This window comes from Corylus avellana, chromosome 8, assembly GCF_965113065.1.
Source record: "Corylus avellana chromosome 8, dhCorAvel1.hap1.2, whole genome shotgun sequence".
In the NCBI taxonomy this organism is placed as follows: domain Eukaryota; kingdom Viridiplantae; phylum Streptophyta; class Magnoliopsida; order Fagales; family Betulaceae; genus Corylus; species Corylus avellana.
Window position 1 is genome coordinate 3,031,870 of NC_142497.1, and position 19,864 is coordinate 3,051,733.

A 19,864-nucleotide genomic window follows, 5' to 3' on the forward strand; every position below is an offset into this window, starting at 1 on the left:
GTGGCTGAGAGTATAAATTGGTTTGCATGAGGGCTGAGGCTTTCTAATGCAAAAGCATAAAGAATCGCTCTAATTGCTTTTTCTTTTTAGGTATCCTAAGACACTGCAGTACACTTGCATTATTTGATAAGTGGATTCAGTCGGTTACTTGAATGTGACCAATTATGTTGGAGTCCATTCATGTGATGTGAGGAATCCAAGAAAATGCAAAATAAAAAGCTGACACTTGCATTATTTGACAAGGAGAGAAGACTGTAGGAGGATTCCTAAAATTGTAGTCAATTCTAAAATTTCGTGAATGGGATAACATATGTTACATATCATATCTTCTGCAGCTTAACCAAAAAATAATAATAATAAATAAAAAGATATGGGCAATAGTAATAATAACACTTAAGATGATATAAGTAATAATAATTATGGTGAAGACAAGAATAAAAATGATATTTATATTCTAACAACTACAGCAAAAAAACTTGTTGAGAACTATTATATGCCATATACTGCAAAGAAAGCAAACAAAATTTCAAGAAGGAGATGCGCATATTCCTTTATTTATGTAAATAGGTGAAGGAAAGATATGATTTGAGGGTAGTAAGAATATAATTATCATACATGTATTACACTTCCCAATCATGAAGAAATTAGAAAGAAAAAAAAAAAAAAAAAAAAAAAAAAAAAAAGTGAAAGAGAGGGGCCTATGTGTAAAAGTGGCTGGCGTGATCAGATTCCAGACATTTTTGTTGGTTGATGATGACTAGAGGGCCCAAATATCAACAACCGTAGTTTCAAAATGAGTAAATATAAGGCCAGGAATTCTCTAAAATTCTCAAGGATGGGGTTCACTAATCAGCAAAAGAGAATTTGGAGACTACTTAAAAAGAAGGCTGACACTCAAGAGAAAGCCTAGCAAGCATATGACCCGGTGGGCCCAGATATCAACAGTCTCCGATAGACCCAAGAAAAGCTAACCCATCAACCCAAAAGCACCCATCGCAAAATTCCCCATGAATGGATTCACTAATCACCCAAGGGAATTGGGGGATTCTTATAGGGCCCAAGCACCATTTACACCAAGAAGAAAGCCTTTCCCTCCAAAAGAGCCCAACCAGTTTGTGATTACTAAAAAGCACGACGGGCCAAGCTCCAAAACGACCTACGTACCCGATGGCCCAGCGACCCACTAACTCAACTGACCCCGACACAACTCCCTCAGGTATAATAACAAGCAGAAGATCTATCCTCCCTGGAAGACGACTCAAGTAGAAGGCTCATTCTCAAAACAAAAAGTAGAAGGCTCTCATCTATATAAAAAGGCAAGGGGGGCGAGACCTCATGTACACATTCTATCACTAAGCAAAGCAAAACACCTCGTGTACACATTCTATCACTAAGCAAAGCAAAACACCTCATGTACACATTCTCCTGACTTGGGTGTCGGAGTCTCTCCGTTCCTCCGAGACCAACAGGCTTCTCTACTCCTATTTGAAAATGAAGCTCTTCCCTAAAAGATGGATTGAAGTCAACAAGTTATATACACATATCCTATCTCTCTAAAAGATTTTGAAGCTCCACTGGGTCCTCTCACCAAGAATTTTCATATATAAATAAATAAATAAATGAATTATCGTCATGAAGACCCATGACCTGCGGCGGCAGCTCTATCTCTCTCTCCGTAAATATATAAAACATCAGACTGTATCTGTGCCAGACATCAAATTCATTTTGGGTAAATAGATGATTACATAATTAGCAATGAGTGAAAGACGAATCAAAAGATGTATTTGCCTTTAATGTACATAACAGATAAAAAGCTGCCTTTAATATGACCTGAATGAATTTATAAACCGTAGAGGGAAAAAAATCTGCAGATACATTTGCTTATGGAATTTACATGGCAGCCACAAGAGCCAGCAACCTACTAAGAATTTACACTTCTCACCCTCAACCCCCACACAAGGCACATATAGGGAAAAAAATGGAAACTAAAATCAAGTTGAAAAAATAGAGCGGAAATACAAAAACACAATCAAACCCCTCTAATTCTCTTCTTATACCAAACCTTTGCTTCCCTCAAACTTTCTATAGCAGATGGAAGCCAAATCTAATCAATTAGTATGACCTCTCAGTAAGTCAAGCTGTATTTGTGGAAAATATCATTTCATTTACAGATGATTATCTTCATATGTCAATGAGCCAAGTCCTCGCTCCCAACGCCAACACTTGACTTGTCAATCATGTGCACATTATATTGTTCATATACTCTTGCCCGGTTTTCCGCCCACCACTGTTCTGCTTGTTTCTCACTAAACCGCTTCCGACTGCATTCATCATTAAAATAGGGGTTTAAACTTGATCCAGGTGGAAGATCATCATTTGGTCATCCTCCTCTTTTTTTTGCGAATTATTTTAAATGAAAAGAAAACTGGGCTGAAGATAACGTACCTGAAGCGAACTCGCTTAAGATCCTTGACACCCCCTGGTAGGTTGGTAAGTGTAATATATACACCAGGATCATCTTGCTCAACATATTCAGATTCACTTTCTTTCATTCTGCTTCCATTTCTAGCTGTTGCATCCAAATGGGTTGGTTTGTTGTGACCTGAACTACGGTTACTGTTGTTGCTTGATCCATTAGAAAGCAACTGGCTGTTTGATCCATTTGAGTCTTGTTCTTGGAATGTTGCTTGACCATTCATTCGGTCAATAGAAGCATTAGAAACTTCGTTAAAAGCAGGACTGGAGCCAAAGGAAGCAAGAGAAGGTGATTTAACGTTCCGAGCAGCTCCCACAGGCAGCCTTTCAGCCATGTCCTTCAACTATTCAGCACAAGAAAAACAAAAAATGTTTCACCAGCTATATAAAGCTCAAGTAAGAGTAATCCATAAGATTAATATCAGTTGTCTCCCCAAATTTCTGGAATCAAGTTCTAGATGCAACTTAAGAAAATTCTTGGTGCAAGGTTACAGAAGATTATTACTAACTAGTAACTAAAACAAAGCATCATGCCACATTAAAATTTTTCTTCTTTTGGCCAAAGGCATTTAGAGTAGATCATATAAAGTCTTTGTAAAGGATAATAAAGATTCCATCAGTGTCCGATGAGAACAGGAGTTCAAAATAAACCAACTCATCTATTTACCATCTCTGGTTACAAAGAACAGTAGAAACATTTAAAGCCTTTGCAGAACATTCGGGAAACACTAAAGGTTTTAAAAGTTCAAGCCTCTACTGATATCCCGGAAAAAACAAGTTACCAGGCAGAAATAACCATCACTTTAACCTCATTCACACCCAAAAAAAAGATTTAATACCTTGAGCAGGATGGTGTGACAACTTACAGGTCAACACGCTATGGAGCTTACATCAAGTGCTAGAGATAGAGAATGAAGGCACTGGTAGATCACAACTTAATAAAAAAATAAAGGCAGTAGAAAAATTGTTTACAGGCTAGTGCAAAGACATTGCTGACAGATTCTGTTTACACATCAGAAAACAGCTTTTGCCAAACTGAACGCGTATGGGGAGAGTTAAAAAAGCACCACCATATAGCCCATTAGAACTAAGGAAAGGCATTATCTTTTTTTGATAAGTAAACAAAATATTATTAAAAGTGCGAAAGGCGCAACCCAAGTATACAAAGAGTATACAAGAAAAACACATAACTAGAAAGAAAAAACAAGTTGAGAAAATCATGAAACCTAAGCAAATTAAAATCGAAGGCATCTGTCCAGAGATAAAAGGGTTTCGAAGAAGAAAGACTTTAGTTTCGCTACTATCCTCTTGTGATCTTCAAAACATCTATCATTTCTTTCCTCCTTCCAAAGACACCAAAAAAGGCAGGCTAGAACCAACTTCCACAGAGCTACACACCAAGGGTTACCTCCCAACCCTCTCCACCAAGCGAGAAGGTTTAATACACTTCTAGGCATAAACCCAAGCTAACCCAAGATGGCCAAGACGACTAAAGATAGCACTTCACAAAGCATTAGCAATCTTGTAATGGAGAAGAATATGATCCATAGTCTCTCCGCTCTTTTTACACATACAACACCAATCAACCACAATAACACTTTATTTCTTTAGGTTATCCATGGTTAAGATTTTTCCTAAGGCAGCCATCCGAGCAAAAAATGTCACTCTCAAGGGAACATTATGCCGCCAAACACTCTTCCAAGGGAAAGGGGCGCTCTCAAAAGTTTCAAGGACGTTATAGAAACATCTAACATCAAACATCCCTCTTTTGGAAGGGACTTCGTGTAACTTGCCTTCACCTCCCCGTCTCAATCTTAGAGAATACAATAAATTCAAAAACGAAGTACAGACATCCACTTCTCAATATTGAGCCGCTCTAATAAAGCTTATATTCCACTTATTAGAACCACTAGATAGCTCCAAGTAATTTGCTACAACATCTTTTGCGAAATACTATACAAAATCGGAAAATATTCCTCAAGAACCTAATTCCACACCAGAAGTCATACCAAAATCTAATTTTGGACCCATCACCTACCTCAAACATGATATGGCCAGAAAGCTCCCCCTAACCCCTCTTGATATTTTTTTCATTACCCCGCCTCATATGACCCATGAATCTCATTAAAACACTACCCACCCCACGCACTACCGCACTTAGATTCCACTACGGTTCTCCATAAGGTCTCTCTCTCTCTCTCTCTCTCTCTCTCTCATGCACAAAGCACCAAAGCCACTTCCCCAAAAACAACATAGTTGAACAAAAGCATGTTTTGGACAAGTGTTTTGGACAAGTTTATGGTCCAACACAATTTGGAGTAACAAACACATTGTATCCAATCTGTCCTGGCTTAGTCCTCTAAATGCTCCAGTCATTAATTTTCTTGAAATATAACACTTGAACTAACAACCATATAACTATAGATAGTTATACAACTTTTTTGTTTAACAACCGTATACTATAGATGCTTGCTTGAATGTTATTATAAATTTTTTTGTTCAATAGATGCAGATAAATTAGAATAATCACATGCAATGATAAGGGATGTTACGCCTCCCATGGAAACAACAAAAGTCAATTTCTTCCTGTGGCATGTGAAGGCGCAAAAAACACTTTAATGAGTTGACTGCAAAGCAAAAATAGCATTGTTGCCAGTTATGAGAAGACATTGGAATAGAAAATAGGACATATTGCAAATAATTTCATCTTTTTTTTCCATTTTCAAAGGAATCTCTTTAGGTTCAAACTGAAACAAGACTTATATCAAATGGACTCAATGGACATGGTAATCCAACTAAACCCCAAATATTATCGTACTAATGCACAAAAAAATAAAAAATAAAAACCATCTTACTTGTGCAGTAAGCGACTTGATGACTTCCTTTGCCGCTTTGCATTTTGTAGTTTCCTCTTCTGCAATAGCTATTGCTTCCTTTAGCTGTTTGGTTGTTCTTTCTAGCTCAACTTCTTGAAGTTGGGCTTTGCGAGTGAGATTTTCCACCTACAAGATAAAGATTCGTCAGGAATACTGGAATAACATAGAACTGAGCACGCATAACTTGTTAGGTCATTGAAAATGGAATTTAAGTTATTGTAAGCTGGACTTCCAACTACAATATTTATACCTAAATAAAAGGATAAAATCATGATGCAAATGGTCACTTCATTACAATTTCAAAAAGTACCCTATTGTTTCAATTTGTACAATTTCAATTGTTTCAATTTCAAAAAGTACCCATTACACTCTTGTTGGGGTGGGCAGTACTAATTCTATGGGATTAGGGGCGCTTCCGTGGGCCACAACTAGGGGGTGCTACTGCCCCCCTCCTACCCTTTTCCTCGGGAGGAAAAAAAAGGACCTGACAAAGACCTGTCAATACTTGGGTTGGTCAGGTATGACCATAAACAGATTTGTATAACAAAATCTTGACCTGACCTGACCCAACACAACCCCACCCCAAACATTATGTATTCTCTGACCATACAATCCATACTTAAGCACAACAGTTGTGGGTTGGGGAGGAAGATCCTATTTAAAGATGCGATTCGTTACACAATGATGCAAGTTGACCAGGCAGTTCAAACCAATTATTGTACAGTTGACCTCAAAACAATAATTTTCTACATCTCGTTTGCATTTCAGTTTGTAAGCTTTAGGCACTAAAATAGAAAATATATATAAAATACATGCTTGCCTACATTTCCACACTCTGAACCACAGATCATAGCGATAGAATATATAATTCAAATTGACAACGTCGGTGCCTAATTTCACAATCATTCTCTACTTTCAAGTTTCAATGCAAAGATGGAAACATATTTTGTTGAAACTTGATGGAAGACTTTCGTTAATTTTCCAACTGCCAGTCCACCAATCCCCACTACAGCAAAAGTCCACAGGTAAAAGGAGGGAGATACTACAACTAAAAGAGTGAATTAACACAAGTGATTGAAAAGCAGGGAGAGCTGCATACCTGCGCTCTTAATTTAATAACTTCCTGGCTAAGGCTATCATTTGTCCTTTTAGTGTCATCCACAACGATCTTTGGTGAGGTAAGCCCTCCCAGAGTAGGTGTAGGTGTCGTTGAACGAGGTGGGCTGGGCCGCCTTGATATTGGAGATGTTGCTCGAGAAACAATTCTTGATCCAGGAACAGAAGCTGAGAAAAACTTTTTGGATGACCCAAACACCGGATTAAAAGATTTAGCGATACTATGTGCTCCCCACTGGGAACCTCCATTTGGAATAGGTGAGACTCGACTGCTGTTAAATTCTAGTTTCTTGTTTTTCTTAGAAGATCGGCTTTCCACTTGCTTCAAGGATTCCATTGAAGAAAATCTAGCAAGTTGTGCACGGGATCTGGAATCCAACTTCTCATCTTTTTCGATGAACTCAAGTGACCCTTGATTGATGCTTCCTCTTCTGCTCACAGAAGAGTGAGATGAACCATCACTTTCAATAGCTTTCCTCAGTTTATTAAAACAATTATCACAGACACGATAGGGTTTGTTGGGATTTGGTGCCATAGAAGCCTTAAGAGACTTCTTACTGCTGCATGAATGGCAAAAAACAAGTCCACAATTGTAACAATTGTGTCGTTTTCTTTTGAAATTAAATGGCAGGCGGCAGCCAGAGCACATAGACTGGTCAACACCTGAGACCCACTTATGAAGGCAAATAGCCGCTGTAAAATTAGTACCACAAGCAATACTTTTCACTTGCTTATCTCTGAGAGCCTCTACAAACGTTGGGGAATTTTTATCATCTGTATCCCCATGACCCAAACGACCATTTGCTCCCTTACCCCAAGTATAGACTTCAGTTTTTGAAGTTAAAACTGCAACATGATAAGCACCACAAGCTATCTCCTCCACAAAATTCTTGGATAGCTTTCCTTCAACACGAGCAGGGAGTTTTCCATCAGCTTGGAGATTCCCCAACTGGCCATAAACAGGACTGCCCATTGTATAGACATGGCCTGAGGTTGTAAGAGCAACAGTCAGACTATGTCCGCAGGCAACTTGACAAAAGTTAGGATCAACAAGAGCAGCGACACAGGTAGGCACAAGTTTTGCTTCCTTATCACCATGTCCAAGTCGACCTTTATCCCCATCTCCCCAAGTAAACAGCTTTCCAGAAGAGCAGTTGCTGGAACTTGAATTCCCAGCCATGACTTCTACAACTGCAGCAGTATGCCAAACACCACAAGCTGCTCGGACAGTGCGGAGCCCCTTAAGGGATTCTACTTCCCTTGGTATTGAAACACTTTTCCGATCTCCATGGCCCAAAACACCAAATGTTCCATCACCAAAAGTAAACAATTGTCCAGAAGAGGTTACAACAGCAGTGTGCCAGGGTCCACAAGAGATAGATGAGACATGTATGCCCTCCAAGGGCCCATTTACTCTTTTTGGGACCCAGTGGCTCACTTCGTTTCCGTGCCCAAGAAGACCAAAATTATAAGTTCCATCGCCCCACGTATACAAATCACCAGAAAGTGTTACAGCACATGTGTGGTACTCACCACAAGCTACAAGCTCAATGTTCGTATTACTTAGGGCATCAATTAGCTTTGGATGCAAAACATCAGAGTCTACTCCATGCCCAAGCCGGCCTCCAGATTCCTCCCCCCAGGAGAAAATCTCTCCCTGCTTGGTTACTAAGGCAGCATGTCGTCCACCACAGGCAATGTTCTGGACATCAAGTACTACTGCAGATTCTAAGGCTTTAGGCAACAAAGAGTCCATTTTGACACCAAAACCACTCCCGATTCTATGGGTTCCACCACCCAGAACACCATCCCCTATGCCCTCCCCCCAAATGAAAACATCCCCCAGGGCATCGCCATCATCATGACCAGAACCTTGGCTTGATGAGCTAACAGCACTCGATAGACTAACTCTAAAAGCATCCATCGCCATTGTCTTCATGTGGCCATGTACACTATCTGAACCTCCCGATGACAAAGAATGGACTGAACCACTAGCAGAGTCTGAAGGGAAGAAACCCTTGGGAGGTACAGCATACAATATCACATCTGATAATGCTTTATCCAGAGCGTTCTTGGGGGGACTTTCATATGGACTATGAAGACGAAGGGGATCTCCGCCATCCTGAATTAAGCACAAGAAGATTCTTGTAATTTACATCTTCAACTCAAAACAGGAAGAGAGTACGAAACAAGATAACCATACCTTCTGCATGCTCTCATTACTACCAAATGGAGAATTCAAAGGAGAACTTCTTCGTGTGTATGTTCTAGGACTATTTGCTTCAGAAGGAATTCCATCACTCCTTGATTCCGTTCTCCATTTACGGTGATGACTACGTGAAATTAATGCTTTTAAACCACTAAACCATACCTCAGCTTCATCTTTATCCTTGCAAATCTGCTCAGAAGAACAGATCACAAAACACTTAAACAGTCACAATCTTAAAGCCAGACCGATATGGCTAAGAGAGAGAAGCTATGTTAGAGATCCACAGCAACAAGTTACCACCAATAATAATAATAATGGAGGGCGGTAAAATTCTTACCAAATCCAGTGATCTTTCATTATATATGAGAGAAAATGACTGATACTCCTTCTCAGGCCTTGGATACCTTTGAAAGATTGGCTGCAAAAAAAAAATAGGAAATGTTTAATTAGTACAGACCTGAAAAACTTGAATGACCAAGTACAAAGCCACCACAGATGGTCAAAAGGCAAGACATAAATTCAGAGAACAGAATACAGTACAAACTGGCACACATGTGCAGACACACAAACAAATCAATGACATATTGCTTATAAGAAAGCACCAATATCACTTAGATCAATAAAATTTAAAAAGGAAGGGGGAAAAAAGATGACCTATGTTACAACTTGTGGTTATAAACAAATTTAGCATCCAGACACAGCAAAACATGTTAGCTGCATGTCTTAGTAAGAGACAGCCTTATCCATAGCCATAAGCTGACAGAGTCAACACAAACTACTATTAATTTACAGATTCAAGATCCAAGCAAAGAAGCCTTTCAGTGCCTTATAGAGAGTGAGTAAATGATGGACAGTTCAGCCAAGAATACTGAATAAAGTGAATGCCAATTGAAAATAGGGGTTGGATGTTAAATTATGATGAGATTTATAAATAGGCAGTGGATGTTAAGTTGGATATAGTCAATTCCAAGTTCTGCTCATGTAAGTCCAGGATAGCAGTGACGATAATTTGCACTTTAAATATGTAGATCAACTAAATTATAGGATATTGGTTAAACAATAAAGAATATGAGTTGCCTCAATTAAACAAGTAATTTTCTAGTGCCAGAGAAGGGACAAAGAGGAGTTTGAATATTAGATAAAAGCACATCTATCTTTTACGTCATAGTCATCACATTGAAGACATGCAATTACAATCTCCTAACACCATGGCAGCATAGCCATATACATGATATTATCTTCACAGCAAAGACACTTACAGTGCGTTGTCCAGAAATAATTCTAGACACATGGCTTAGTTTAAGGTGCTTCTCCTCTCTCCCGGAGAACCATATTAGAACAGACTCATCCTGAAAGCAATAAGAAAATCAAACACAACTTTTGCTAGCAAAAATTTCATTTGGACATTAAATGCATTGAAACAGAAACTACCGTTTTATAGATTAAAAAAAAAATCAATAATGTGCATATATGCCTTCCGCATTTGAAATATGTGTATATATATGTATGTGTGCGCGTGCACATGTTAATACTAGTTAAAGTTATAAGAATCTAATGAATTGGTTCCAGGTAAATGATACACAGTTTTAATTGATAAACACTTGACTGGACTTGATAGCATTCAAGTAAGGTCAGAATGTATTTGGTGAAAACTTCAAAATATATAAATCCTATTTCTTTATCTATCCGGTGCACCAGTTATCGTGATTAAGGTATATCTTAATGCAACCCAATCATCATTTCCCTGAAAATGGTATCAAAGCCATATTGAAATTTAGTTTTCAATCTTTTACTCTACATTTGTGTTTTCACAAATTTATTCCCTCATATTTCAATTTTTCAAACTTGTTGGCACTTGGCAGTATGGCTGCTATTGGAAACCTAACATCACAAATACAACTAAAAAAAAGTGCCTTAAGAATCTGTCTCCAATAATTTTGATCGTGTGGGTCATTCCTGTTCGCAAGTTTTTGCACCACTTTGTCCTAGTTAACAGTCATTGTCAAGTATATCATCTGATAGTAATCGAACCACAAATGAGATGTCAACTCAGGCTTCAAATCGCTGATAGATATGCTGAAAGATAAATTACTCCATGAAAGATACTTCAAATTATACCAAGTCAGACTACTAAGGAGCAAAAATCCTTTGATAGAACATATTGGAAGTACTTGCGAAAAAATTTCGAACAAATATTTTAAAGCAAATAGAAAACCGTATGCCTAGAAGTTTGATAATATTCAGTAGACACACAAGGTGAATTCCAATGACCTAATTGTTTGATTAAAATAAGTACAATAAATCCAGGGAAAAGGGGTGGGAATGCACAAGAATACTAGCCAATATAAAATATAACCAAAGAACGTGTGCGCACACGCACATGCAGAAGATTGCATTCACATGACTGGGAAAACACAGTCAAGCTTACATTGGAAAGCCGGAATGGACAAAACTTGGGCTTCCCTCTTCTTCCATACTTGAGCAAGTATGCCCCTTTCTTTAGAGCAGTAATTGCCTGTCATAAATATCACCCAGGAACCTAATTTAAGCATATTCAGCACATTTGCAAGCAGGTAAATATAACACTGGCTAAGTATCAACCAACGATAAAACAAATTAAGAACATATTCAACTGGTTCAGAAGAATATAAAGAAGTTGCAGAGATTTTCAGGTAAAACCAACTGCATGAAAGTAACAGATCTAATGCCTAGTAACACCCATAGACAAATCTGAAATGAGTTCTGGCACAGTTGTCCCTTTTGAAGAGAGCCCATCCAGCTCTGTTACCCCTTCTTGATCAGTGAGGTAGCACCGGCACACTACTTACACTTAGCATCTAAGTGAACAGACTAGACTATAAAAATAAAAATAAAAATAAGAATAAAAAATTGAAAAAAAGCATCCTTGCATATGGATATGGATTACCTAGTTGACCTCCTACATAATTGTCCATAAGTCTAGAGAGGATCCTCATAGAACTTTTTTCTTTTGGTTTGTTTACAGTGAACTTGATCATTTCTTACCACATACATATGTCTAGAGAGGATCCTAATAGAACTTGATCAGAATCCTCATATACATATCTTGTTTTACCTAGCAAATTTTATCATTTATAAAGATGATATATCCTATTTATTGATCAACTGTGAGAAGTCAAACTCCTGAACATTGTAGGGATTCTATACAAGATTATTAATATCTACTTTTTTTTCATAAGTAATTGGCCCAAAGGGAAGGGGGAGGGAGAGATTCAAACTAGTACCCTCCGCTTTATGAGGCATGGTCCTCAGCCTATTGAGCTACCTCTTGGGTTATAAATATTAACTTGTTAAACAACAATTATAAGCCGTAACCCATAAGTATAATGTGAATGCATATATTTATATCTTACTAAGCATTATCTGGTTCAGCCATCAACTTTCTGATGGATAATGCAGTAACTTTCCTACTTTCAATGCTAAATCTAAATACAAGTAATCCACAACTTGTAAGTCAAAAGATAATCTTTCATGAAAACCTTCCCCTATTTCTGGATTGGTTCATAAAAGACTATAGTATATTCGAAAATGAAGCAGTGTGAAAATCCAAGGGGCAGTTGCTTTTCCTACCTATCCTGCGTGGCTTGGATCATTCTCCACGAGAAGATCATCCTCCACGGAAAATCCAAGAATGCAACTTCATCATGCAAAAAATTGGATCCCTTTCACACACAGTTCTCACGTAGAATTCAGAATAACTTCTCTCTTCCAGCCAAGAAAATTTTAAAGGGACAATCCTCTTTGCTAGCACAAATTTAACCTCATGTCATAAATTTGTCTCCATTGCGATCCTATGGTTTCAAATTCACCAACACTCTGGTCTAGCCATATAACATGATGTAATTTAGATATAACACGTGAAACTACCGTGGGACCTTATCTTATACTGACTTCTTAAACAGCCCTTAACCAACTGAAAGAAAAGATAAAGGTCTAAGGCTAACTCTTTGTGCAAAAATACTATATTCATAAATTCCTTTGGTCTACAACATTGACTTGGTTGCACTGCACTGAATGTTTAACATATATTTGTCCAAAGTAAGGTTAATTAAAACGTGATTTCAGAGTACATTTCCAAAAATTTATTAGTCCTAAACTAAGAGCAGTCAGTTTCTATCTCCTTGTGGACACTAGCTTAGTGAAGTCTTTTGGTCCTCGCGGGTACTAGCTTAGTTAGTGAATTCTTTTGGTATAGCCTACGAGACCTGAAATCAAATCCCAGAAGGAATGTAGAGTTTAAGGATTCTGAGAGGGCAACCTCCCGACATGTAGCTCATAAGCCCATTAGTCCTCAAAGGGATCCAAATTTATTTTTATTTTATTTAAAAAAAAAAAAAAAAAAAAAAAAAAAAAAAAAGAACCCTCCTTACTTCTCCCCTATCTCAAATCTATATCACAACGAGCAAACAACATCCTGCTTAGCTAGCCAATGGTGAAAAAGAAGTTTGTTTACCAGTTATTCAAGGTAGAAAGTCAACCTACTGAAAAAGACAGTCATCTCTCAGTTCATTCAAACAACTTGAAAATTAATTGGGAGCAAGTACATTCAGTCTATTCAAACAACTTAATTAAAACCCACCCCTAAAAAGAATCCATCTGTGGCAACCAACCGTACAAATCATTCCACTACCACAACTGGAACCCCACTTGATCACAGGCAGCCTAAATAGCATTACATAGAACGAACCAACAAATTAACAGTTAGCACAAGAAAACCAATAGAATTTCACAGTGCTTTCTATGCCACTATAAGCTAAATACCAACCAATTCTTGAATGTAAATCATTGAACGACACAAATGAACTAAAACATCCAAGAAACGAAGGAAAAACAAATACCTGCTCGATGTCTCTTTCGACGGGGCCAGTCCTGCTAAGATCCGAAGCCATCCTATCCGTCCGCGACATCTCAGCGAAAACCGAAAAAATACCTAATCACTACCACAAGTCTTTGACTCAACCATTCTCAAAACCAAACCCTTCCATTCACCAGTTTCATCCAACCGCAACTTCGCTCTCCAATTCACACATTCACTCAGCCCTAAACCGCAAGCGAGCCTCGAATCAAGCATTCACACACACACTCAGTTCTGCTCCAATTCCTTCAGTCACGGTTCCGTAACCAGCTGCACTGACCGTACCGTACCGGAGCTTCCAATTGAGTACGGTTCGTACAGTGACAGCTGCGAAGTGTAAATATACTAGAAGAGAAGCGTTTTGGTTGTGGAAGAGAACCGATCGAAAAACGGAAGCGGAAAGCTCCAATGGATTCTGTTGATTGAGAGGTCGCCGACCTCGAGGTACCTGTTTGTCTGAGAGAGAAAATCGGGGCGAGAAAGTGCGGGAAAGAGTGGGAAAATCTAGGAAACTATGATCTGATTGATTCTCTCAGTTGCAGAAGAGAGAGAAAGCCAGAGAGAGAGAGAGAGAGAGGGGGGTAGAGGAATTATAAAAGTAAAAAATTGCTGAACTCTAATGGCTGAGAAGACAAAGAGAAGTAGTGAGGATTAGTAGAATAAAGAAAATTGGAAAAGTGGAGGTGTGTAGAATAATGCCCATAATTGCCACCTGAATTTTCCGTTTTGACACTTCCTTTTTCTCCGGAAAGTTTTTTCTTTTTCTTTTTTTCTTTTCTTTCGGTGTTTGGATGCGGAGAGAATTTGTAGGAAAATAGTTTGTTGGATGGAAGTTCTATGATTCTTGCGTTTTATTGGTAAAATTCCATGTTGTCAACAACCAGGGAGGAGGGAGGAGTTGCCAGTTGGAACTTTCACTTCGGATAAATATAGAAGTTACAGTTGAAGTAAAATTAACAAGCGCCCGAAGGTGGAGTCAAAATAGTCACAGTCCGATCGAATTAAAAATTAAAATTAAATTAAAAAACCAGTTTGGATTATTTCGCTCCCCTTTTTTTCTTCTTAATTTCATGTTTTATTTTATTTTATTTTATCTTGCTTTTTATCATAGAGATTGATTTTTTTTTTTTTTTTTTTTGGTTCAAATGAGGCTTTTTCACTGACACCATAATAATATAAGGATGCCACCCATCTTTAAAAGGTCTACAAAAATAAAAAAGCACGGAGAGATAGATGTAAATTTAATCATTTAAGTGAAATATTTAATTTAAATAAGGTAAATTGACAGAGTCAAGGTTTAATCTTAAGATCTTTGACTTTGATACCCTGTTAAACTACCAGTTATCCCAAAAACTTAAGCTGATAGGAAGAGATAAATTTAATCACTTAATCATTACTTTAATAAAATATACCCAATTTTTTTTTTATTATTCTTTTTTCATTTTTCTTCTACTAAGCGTGAGCCAACACTCAATGAGTTAATTGATTCACAAAAATGATAATAAAAATTAACTTTTAAATAAAGTGTTCAATTCTACACCCGTCTAAGCATAGGTATTTGTCAAATTTGGGGGAAAAAAATATGATATATATTTACATTTCAAAATTAAAATGGTATGCATATTCTTTTTAGAAAAAGAAAAATCAAGGGTTTTTGCATGTGCCATTCAGGAAAAATTAATAATCAAAACTACATTACTTTCTGACTTGCTGCATCTTGACCATAGGGTTTTTTTTTTTTTTTTTTTTTTTTAAAAAAAAAAAGGGTTTGCAAAGGCAGATATTTCAGATTCGAATACAAAACTTCAAGAACTTTAGTATAAGAGTAATGCTAAAAATCATATTTTCATAGCAATTTTTATTAGTTTATGTTTTTTTTTAAAAAATAAAAAAAAAATAAAAATAATCAAAGACTAATGAACGCTACTATATGGGCCAATAAAACGGAAGTAGCATCTAGTGTAATTTTTAGCATTTCTCTTAATATAAATAGTAAAACTACATATAATAACCAAAAATTAGGTAATTGGGCGTGCAAAAGATAAAACCATGATGTCCTTAACAAGGGCAGTTGTCTTTCCACCCTTGTTGATTGAGACCAACACCATGCTGGTGCACTTTATACAAAAGTGGCTTAGCCACAAGTCAGAATTCTGGCCCCCTTTTTTTTGTCATAGTGGTCCTAAACTTTTTATATCTCCAAGTGGGATGATGTGCTTATCAATTACAAGCACTTGACAGCCCCTACAACATATATAACATATGATAGGCCGACCCCGGCCTAACAAACCTTTGCACCACAAACTGACCGTCATAGATCAAGAAAAAACGTCAATCACATATGCACAATCACTCTAAAAGAACTTGGTTAATTTGGAGCTTTCATAAAAACACTAATAATGCTCGGTTTTTATTAAGGTCACATCGTGCAGTACTTCAGTACCACATTGTATCTTTGTTCTGATACTATTTATAATGATTAAAAGAAAGCGTTTGTCGTATCTGTAATATCACTCTAAAATAGCTAGTTAATAATTTGGAGTCACGTGAAATGTAACACTCATAAATATCTTTATAAACTATTCACTATATATGAGCTACTCGTCGGTCTAATATAAAACTAGGATGTTACGAGACATCTCCTGTTTTTTTAGGTGTGAGCATTGCACTGTTTTGATTGCTCAGTTGGTGGCTAAGTTTGGCCCTTGAGGAAAGGTACTTCCTAAAGAAAGCAACCTTTTTGTTAGGGACAGTTAGGTCTAGACAGCCCCATGCTTATTCACGAGGGGTTGTGGGAAGATATCATTTTAGGGTATCTTGGCCAGAAAAACTAAAATTAGGGTCAATTGCCTTTAAAGTTTTAGACCCTTGATTAGTGATGCAAAAGCCCATTTGTTCACATTTTGATTATATATATATATATATATACTATTACCGTGGTCACATTGACATAAGCAGTCGAAGCAAGAAACAAAGAGTTTTTCTTCGAATTGGATTGGATTATGGAAGAATTAGGTCGAAAATGCACATTAATCTCTCCTAAAAACAAATAAAATTGTTGGATCAAATGCAACCATATACATTATTTTCTCATATTGTTTCACTTAATTTTCTTGGCTATGAGACTCTCTTTTCTCTTTTTCTGAGCTCTTTGCCATGGGGTCTCAATTTCTCAACCACGGTGACCTGAAATGAAATGATGGCTTTGTTGGATTTTATGAATTTGGCAGAGGGCTGGTGTGGTCATGGGGTGTTTTGTATGCTTGCCAGCGCACTAAGCGCAGGGAAGGGGCCAAACATGCAAAATAGTTGACTTCCACTTAGCCATCCCTTGACTTGTTTTTTTCCTTGGCTTGTGATTTTGTTTTAGCTTGTCCTATGACTATTTTGGTTTGAGTAATGCAATGAATCGGGATGAATTTTTTCTCTAATTTGTATTGGAAGGATGTTTTTTAATCCGTCTCTAAAATTATTATTAGAGACGTGTTTTTAATAATATTAATAAAAATATATATATGTACTTCTCACATGTATATATTCAAGAAACACACGACGCTTTTAGATAATGAGTCGAAAAAAAATTCCTCTAAATCATTAGAGAGGAAATTTATATTCTTAAAAAATAAAAAATAAAAAGTTTTGATGTAATATAAAGGTGACGTGTTTTTTTTGTAAGATTTAAATTGTTAATAATTTTGAAATAAGTATGTTTTTGTTTTTTAAAACAGACAAGTATTGAAACTGAATTATTATTATTATTATTATTATTGTTTGGATCTTGTTTTGCTTAATTTTTGGGCTACATGGAAACAACTTTTAGATCATGTTCAAGAAACATAAAAGGGAAAACAGGCTAGTAAAGGATGACCCCACATTGACTATAACAGGACCGTTTGTTTTGTTCTCTCAAAAAATAATTCAATAATCCTGGACTTTAAAGTCAATAATTGACTTAAAAAAATAATAATAATAATAATAACTGGGAAATCATATGACAACAATTCTAGTCCACTGAAATCATCAATAAATTTTAATAATCAATCCCATGGAAACTTAAAAAAAAAAATTATAAAGAAAAAAAAAAAAAAAAACGCATGAAAGCCATGCTAAATCTAACTTGAAGGATCCAACCAAAACCAACCGAATTTCCAACAATTTTGTTCTTATTTATATATATATATATAGAAATAAATGATAATTTAACAAAATATCATTACTAAAGTCCTGAATTCAAGTCTAACTCTTTTTCTAAGGTGTAACATTATTAAAAAAATCATTGATATATATATATATATATATATATACACCAAGGCCCATTTACTTTAGTTAACCCAAAACATACAAATTTCTATTAAGCCCTATGGATAGACCAAATCTAGCCAAGTACATATAGACGGGCGCACAAACAATAGGAAGATGTTGTGTTTACGGTATTACTCCTAACGCCCCTTTATTCTCGGAGGTTGGCTAAAAGACAATTGCATAATAAGTGGGGGTCACAAAATCAAATCAATTATCTCATATACCTTCTCTCTAATAAAAAAGAAAAACTATAAAGAGAAGACAAAGTAAGCACTATTTTAATCAAAAATTTCAATTCCATAACTTCCTTAAGCTTCCTACTTTGTCCAATCATTATTGACTTAAGCATTGAAGCGACAACTTCGGCTAAATACTTTGTGTTTGACTCTCTCGACTTAAGATTTGGTGTACGATGACCTAATTCTTCTATCCCGAGACACTCATTTCACAAACAGAATAAAAATAAAAAATAAAAAAATAAAAATAAAATCTCGATCATGAACACTATATTTAGAAACAAACAAAATAAACAAATTGTCAGTAACACGTTTTCTGACGTGGGGACAAAAAACCATACACGTTTTCTTAGTCAGGCATAGACCGCAGACCACACAGGTCCACAGGATACCAATCTTGATCATTCAAATTTCAAACGTTGTTTATAAGGACAAGGATTCTCTAATCCAATCACACGAACTACGTAAAAGTAGATGCTCATGCATGAATCTTGACCGTCGGCTCTTCCATCTCCCAACAAACAGGCCCCCACTACCAGAACATCCACGTGTCCGATAACTTTCCAGTTTCCACACGTTGTCTAAACGCGTGAGATACAAGAGTTTCTCTCTTCCGATATAATACATCACCGACTTCTTCACAACTCAGACATAAGGCGGCGGTTTACAGCTCCATAATATCTATAGATATTATATGTTCTTCAACTTCTGAAGCCAAAACCCCTCGAGACCCTCTTCTTTCTTTCTTTCTTTCTTTTACGATAACGGCGTATCGCCATGGTTGATGAGCTTCAAATAGCTATGAGGAGGGCGGAGCTGCTGGACAGGCTGAGGAACTGGGGCCGTTACTCGTCGTACAACGGTTCATACGACCCTCGGACGTATTCCGGGAAGTTGGATGCGGAGGAACTGGAAGGCATTAAGTTGGACGTGATGACGGCCGAGTTGGCATCGTCGCGGGCGCGGGAAACGGGGCGGAATTTCGAGGCGGTGATGAGGGAGGTGGAGATGGAGGTGATGAGAAGGCTGGGGAAGATCCTGGCGAAGACGGTGGACCCGGCGTTTGCCGGGACGGAGGAGGTGGCGATAGAGGAAGATGGTGCGGTTTGTGGGGTTTGTCAAGAGGAGATGTCGGTGGGGGAGGAAGGAAGAATGCTAGGGTGCATGCACAAGTTCCACTCAGATTGTGCTTTGAAATGGCTGAGGGAAAAGGCCACGTGTCCTTTGTGCAGGTACCAGATGCAAGTCAAAGAGTTTGAGCTTAACATATGATGATGAGAGGATTATCAGAGAAAGAAGATACGATAGGTGAATTAATGAGGGATCTGTAATTTTTTATTTCTTTTTGGCAGTTTACTGTTTACATATTGTCTTTGAATCAATCAGCTGGAGGAAACAGAAAATAGCTGGTATATATTCTTTTCTTTTTTGGTTTTTTTCGCAACCTAATAAGGATATGTTTCGGTGTGTTTTTGAGGGGCCAAAAAGTGCAATTAACATTAAAAATTTGTTTGAAAAAAAAAAATACCCGTTTGGTAAAAGAAATTGAAAACGCTCTTAAGGATCCAAAAAGTCTAAAATTAGCCAAAATACACTTTTAGCACAAGTTTAAAAATAAAGATTTTGCCAAAAAAACATTTTGACTTAAAAATTCTATTTCTTAAACACAATCACAAACATGCTATAAAGTCCATAGTACAAATATTACCTAACTGCCACTAAGCTAATGTGGCAGTGTCTCCGTTATTGGATCAGT

At 37.1% G+C, this 19,864-nt stretch overlaps 2 protein-coding genes across 3 annotated transcripts; one reads left to right on the plus strand and one right to left on the minus strand.

Moving 5' to 3' along the window:
* Positions 1–1,815: 1,815 nt before the first annotated feature.
* Positions 1,816–14,373, minus strand: LOC132163343 (PH, RCC1 and FYVE domains-containing protein 1). Of its 2 annotated transcripts, XM_059573595.2 has the most exons (9): positions 13,554–14,373; positions 11,105–11,191; positions 9,936–10,025; positions 9,014–9,094; positions 8,671–8,865; positions 6,451–8,589; positions 5,331–5,477; positions 2,446–2,819; positions 1,816–2,321 (listed from the first exon to the last, which is right to left on the minus strand). In XM_059573595.2, exons 1-9 carry the CDS (start codon positions 13,620–13,622, stop codon positions 2,189–2,191), a joined length of 3,315 nt encoding a protein of 1,104 aa, XP_059429578.1. In that variant the 5' UTR covers positions 13,623–14,373; the 3' UTR covers positions 1,816–2,188. The 2 variants fall into 2 exon arrangements, with proteins under 2 accessions (XP_059429578.1, XP_059429579.1); XM_059573596.2 differs by lacking the exon at positions 9,936–10,025.
* A 4,029-nt stretch (positions 14,374–18,402) lies between these two features.
* Positions 18,403–19,569, plus strand: LOC148583976 (E3 ubiquitin-protein ligase MBR2-like). The gene has a single exon (XM_088519290.1). The coding sequence runs from the start codon at positions 18,886–18,888 to the stop codon at positions 19,378–19,380; it is 495 nt and encodes a 164-aa protein (XP_088375416.1). The 5' UTR covers positions 18,403–18,885; the 3' UTR covers positions 19,381–19,569.
* Positions 19,570–19,864: the final 295 nt, after the last annotated feature.

What these genes read in the sequence shown, in the direction of transcription:
- LOC132163343 (XM_059573595.2), bottom strand. Translation starts at nt 13,622, where the DNA reads ATGTCGCGGACGGATAGGATGGCTTCGGATCTTAGCAGGACTGGCCCC. An exon ending in TCGAAAGAGACATCGAGCAG is followed by an intron (nt 11,192 to 13,553) that starts GTATTTGTTTTT and finishes TATTTATGACAG; the next exon opens with GCAATTACTGCTCTAAAGAA. An exon ending in TTATTTCTGGACAACGCACT is followed by an intron (nt 9,095 to 9,935) that starts GTAAGTGTCTTT and finishes TTTTTTTTGCAG; the next exon opens with CCAATCTTTCAAAGGTATCC.
- LOC148583976 (XM_088519290.1), top strand. Translation starts at nt 18,886, where the DNA reads ATGGTTGATGAGCTTCAAATAGCTATGAGGAGGGCGGAGCTGCTGGAC.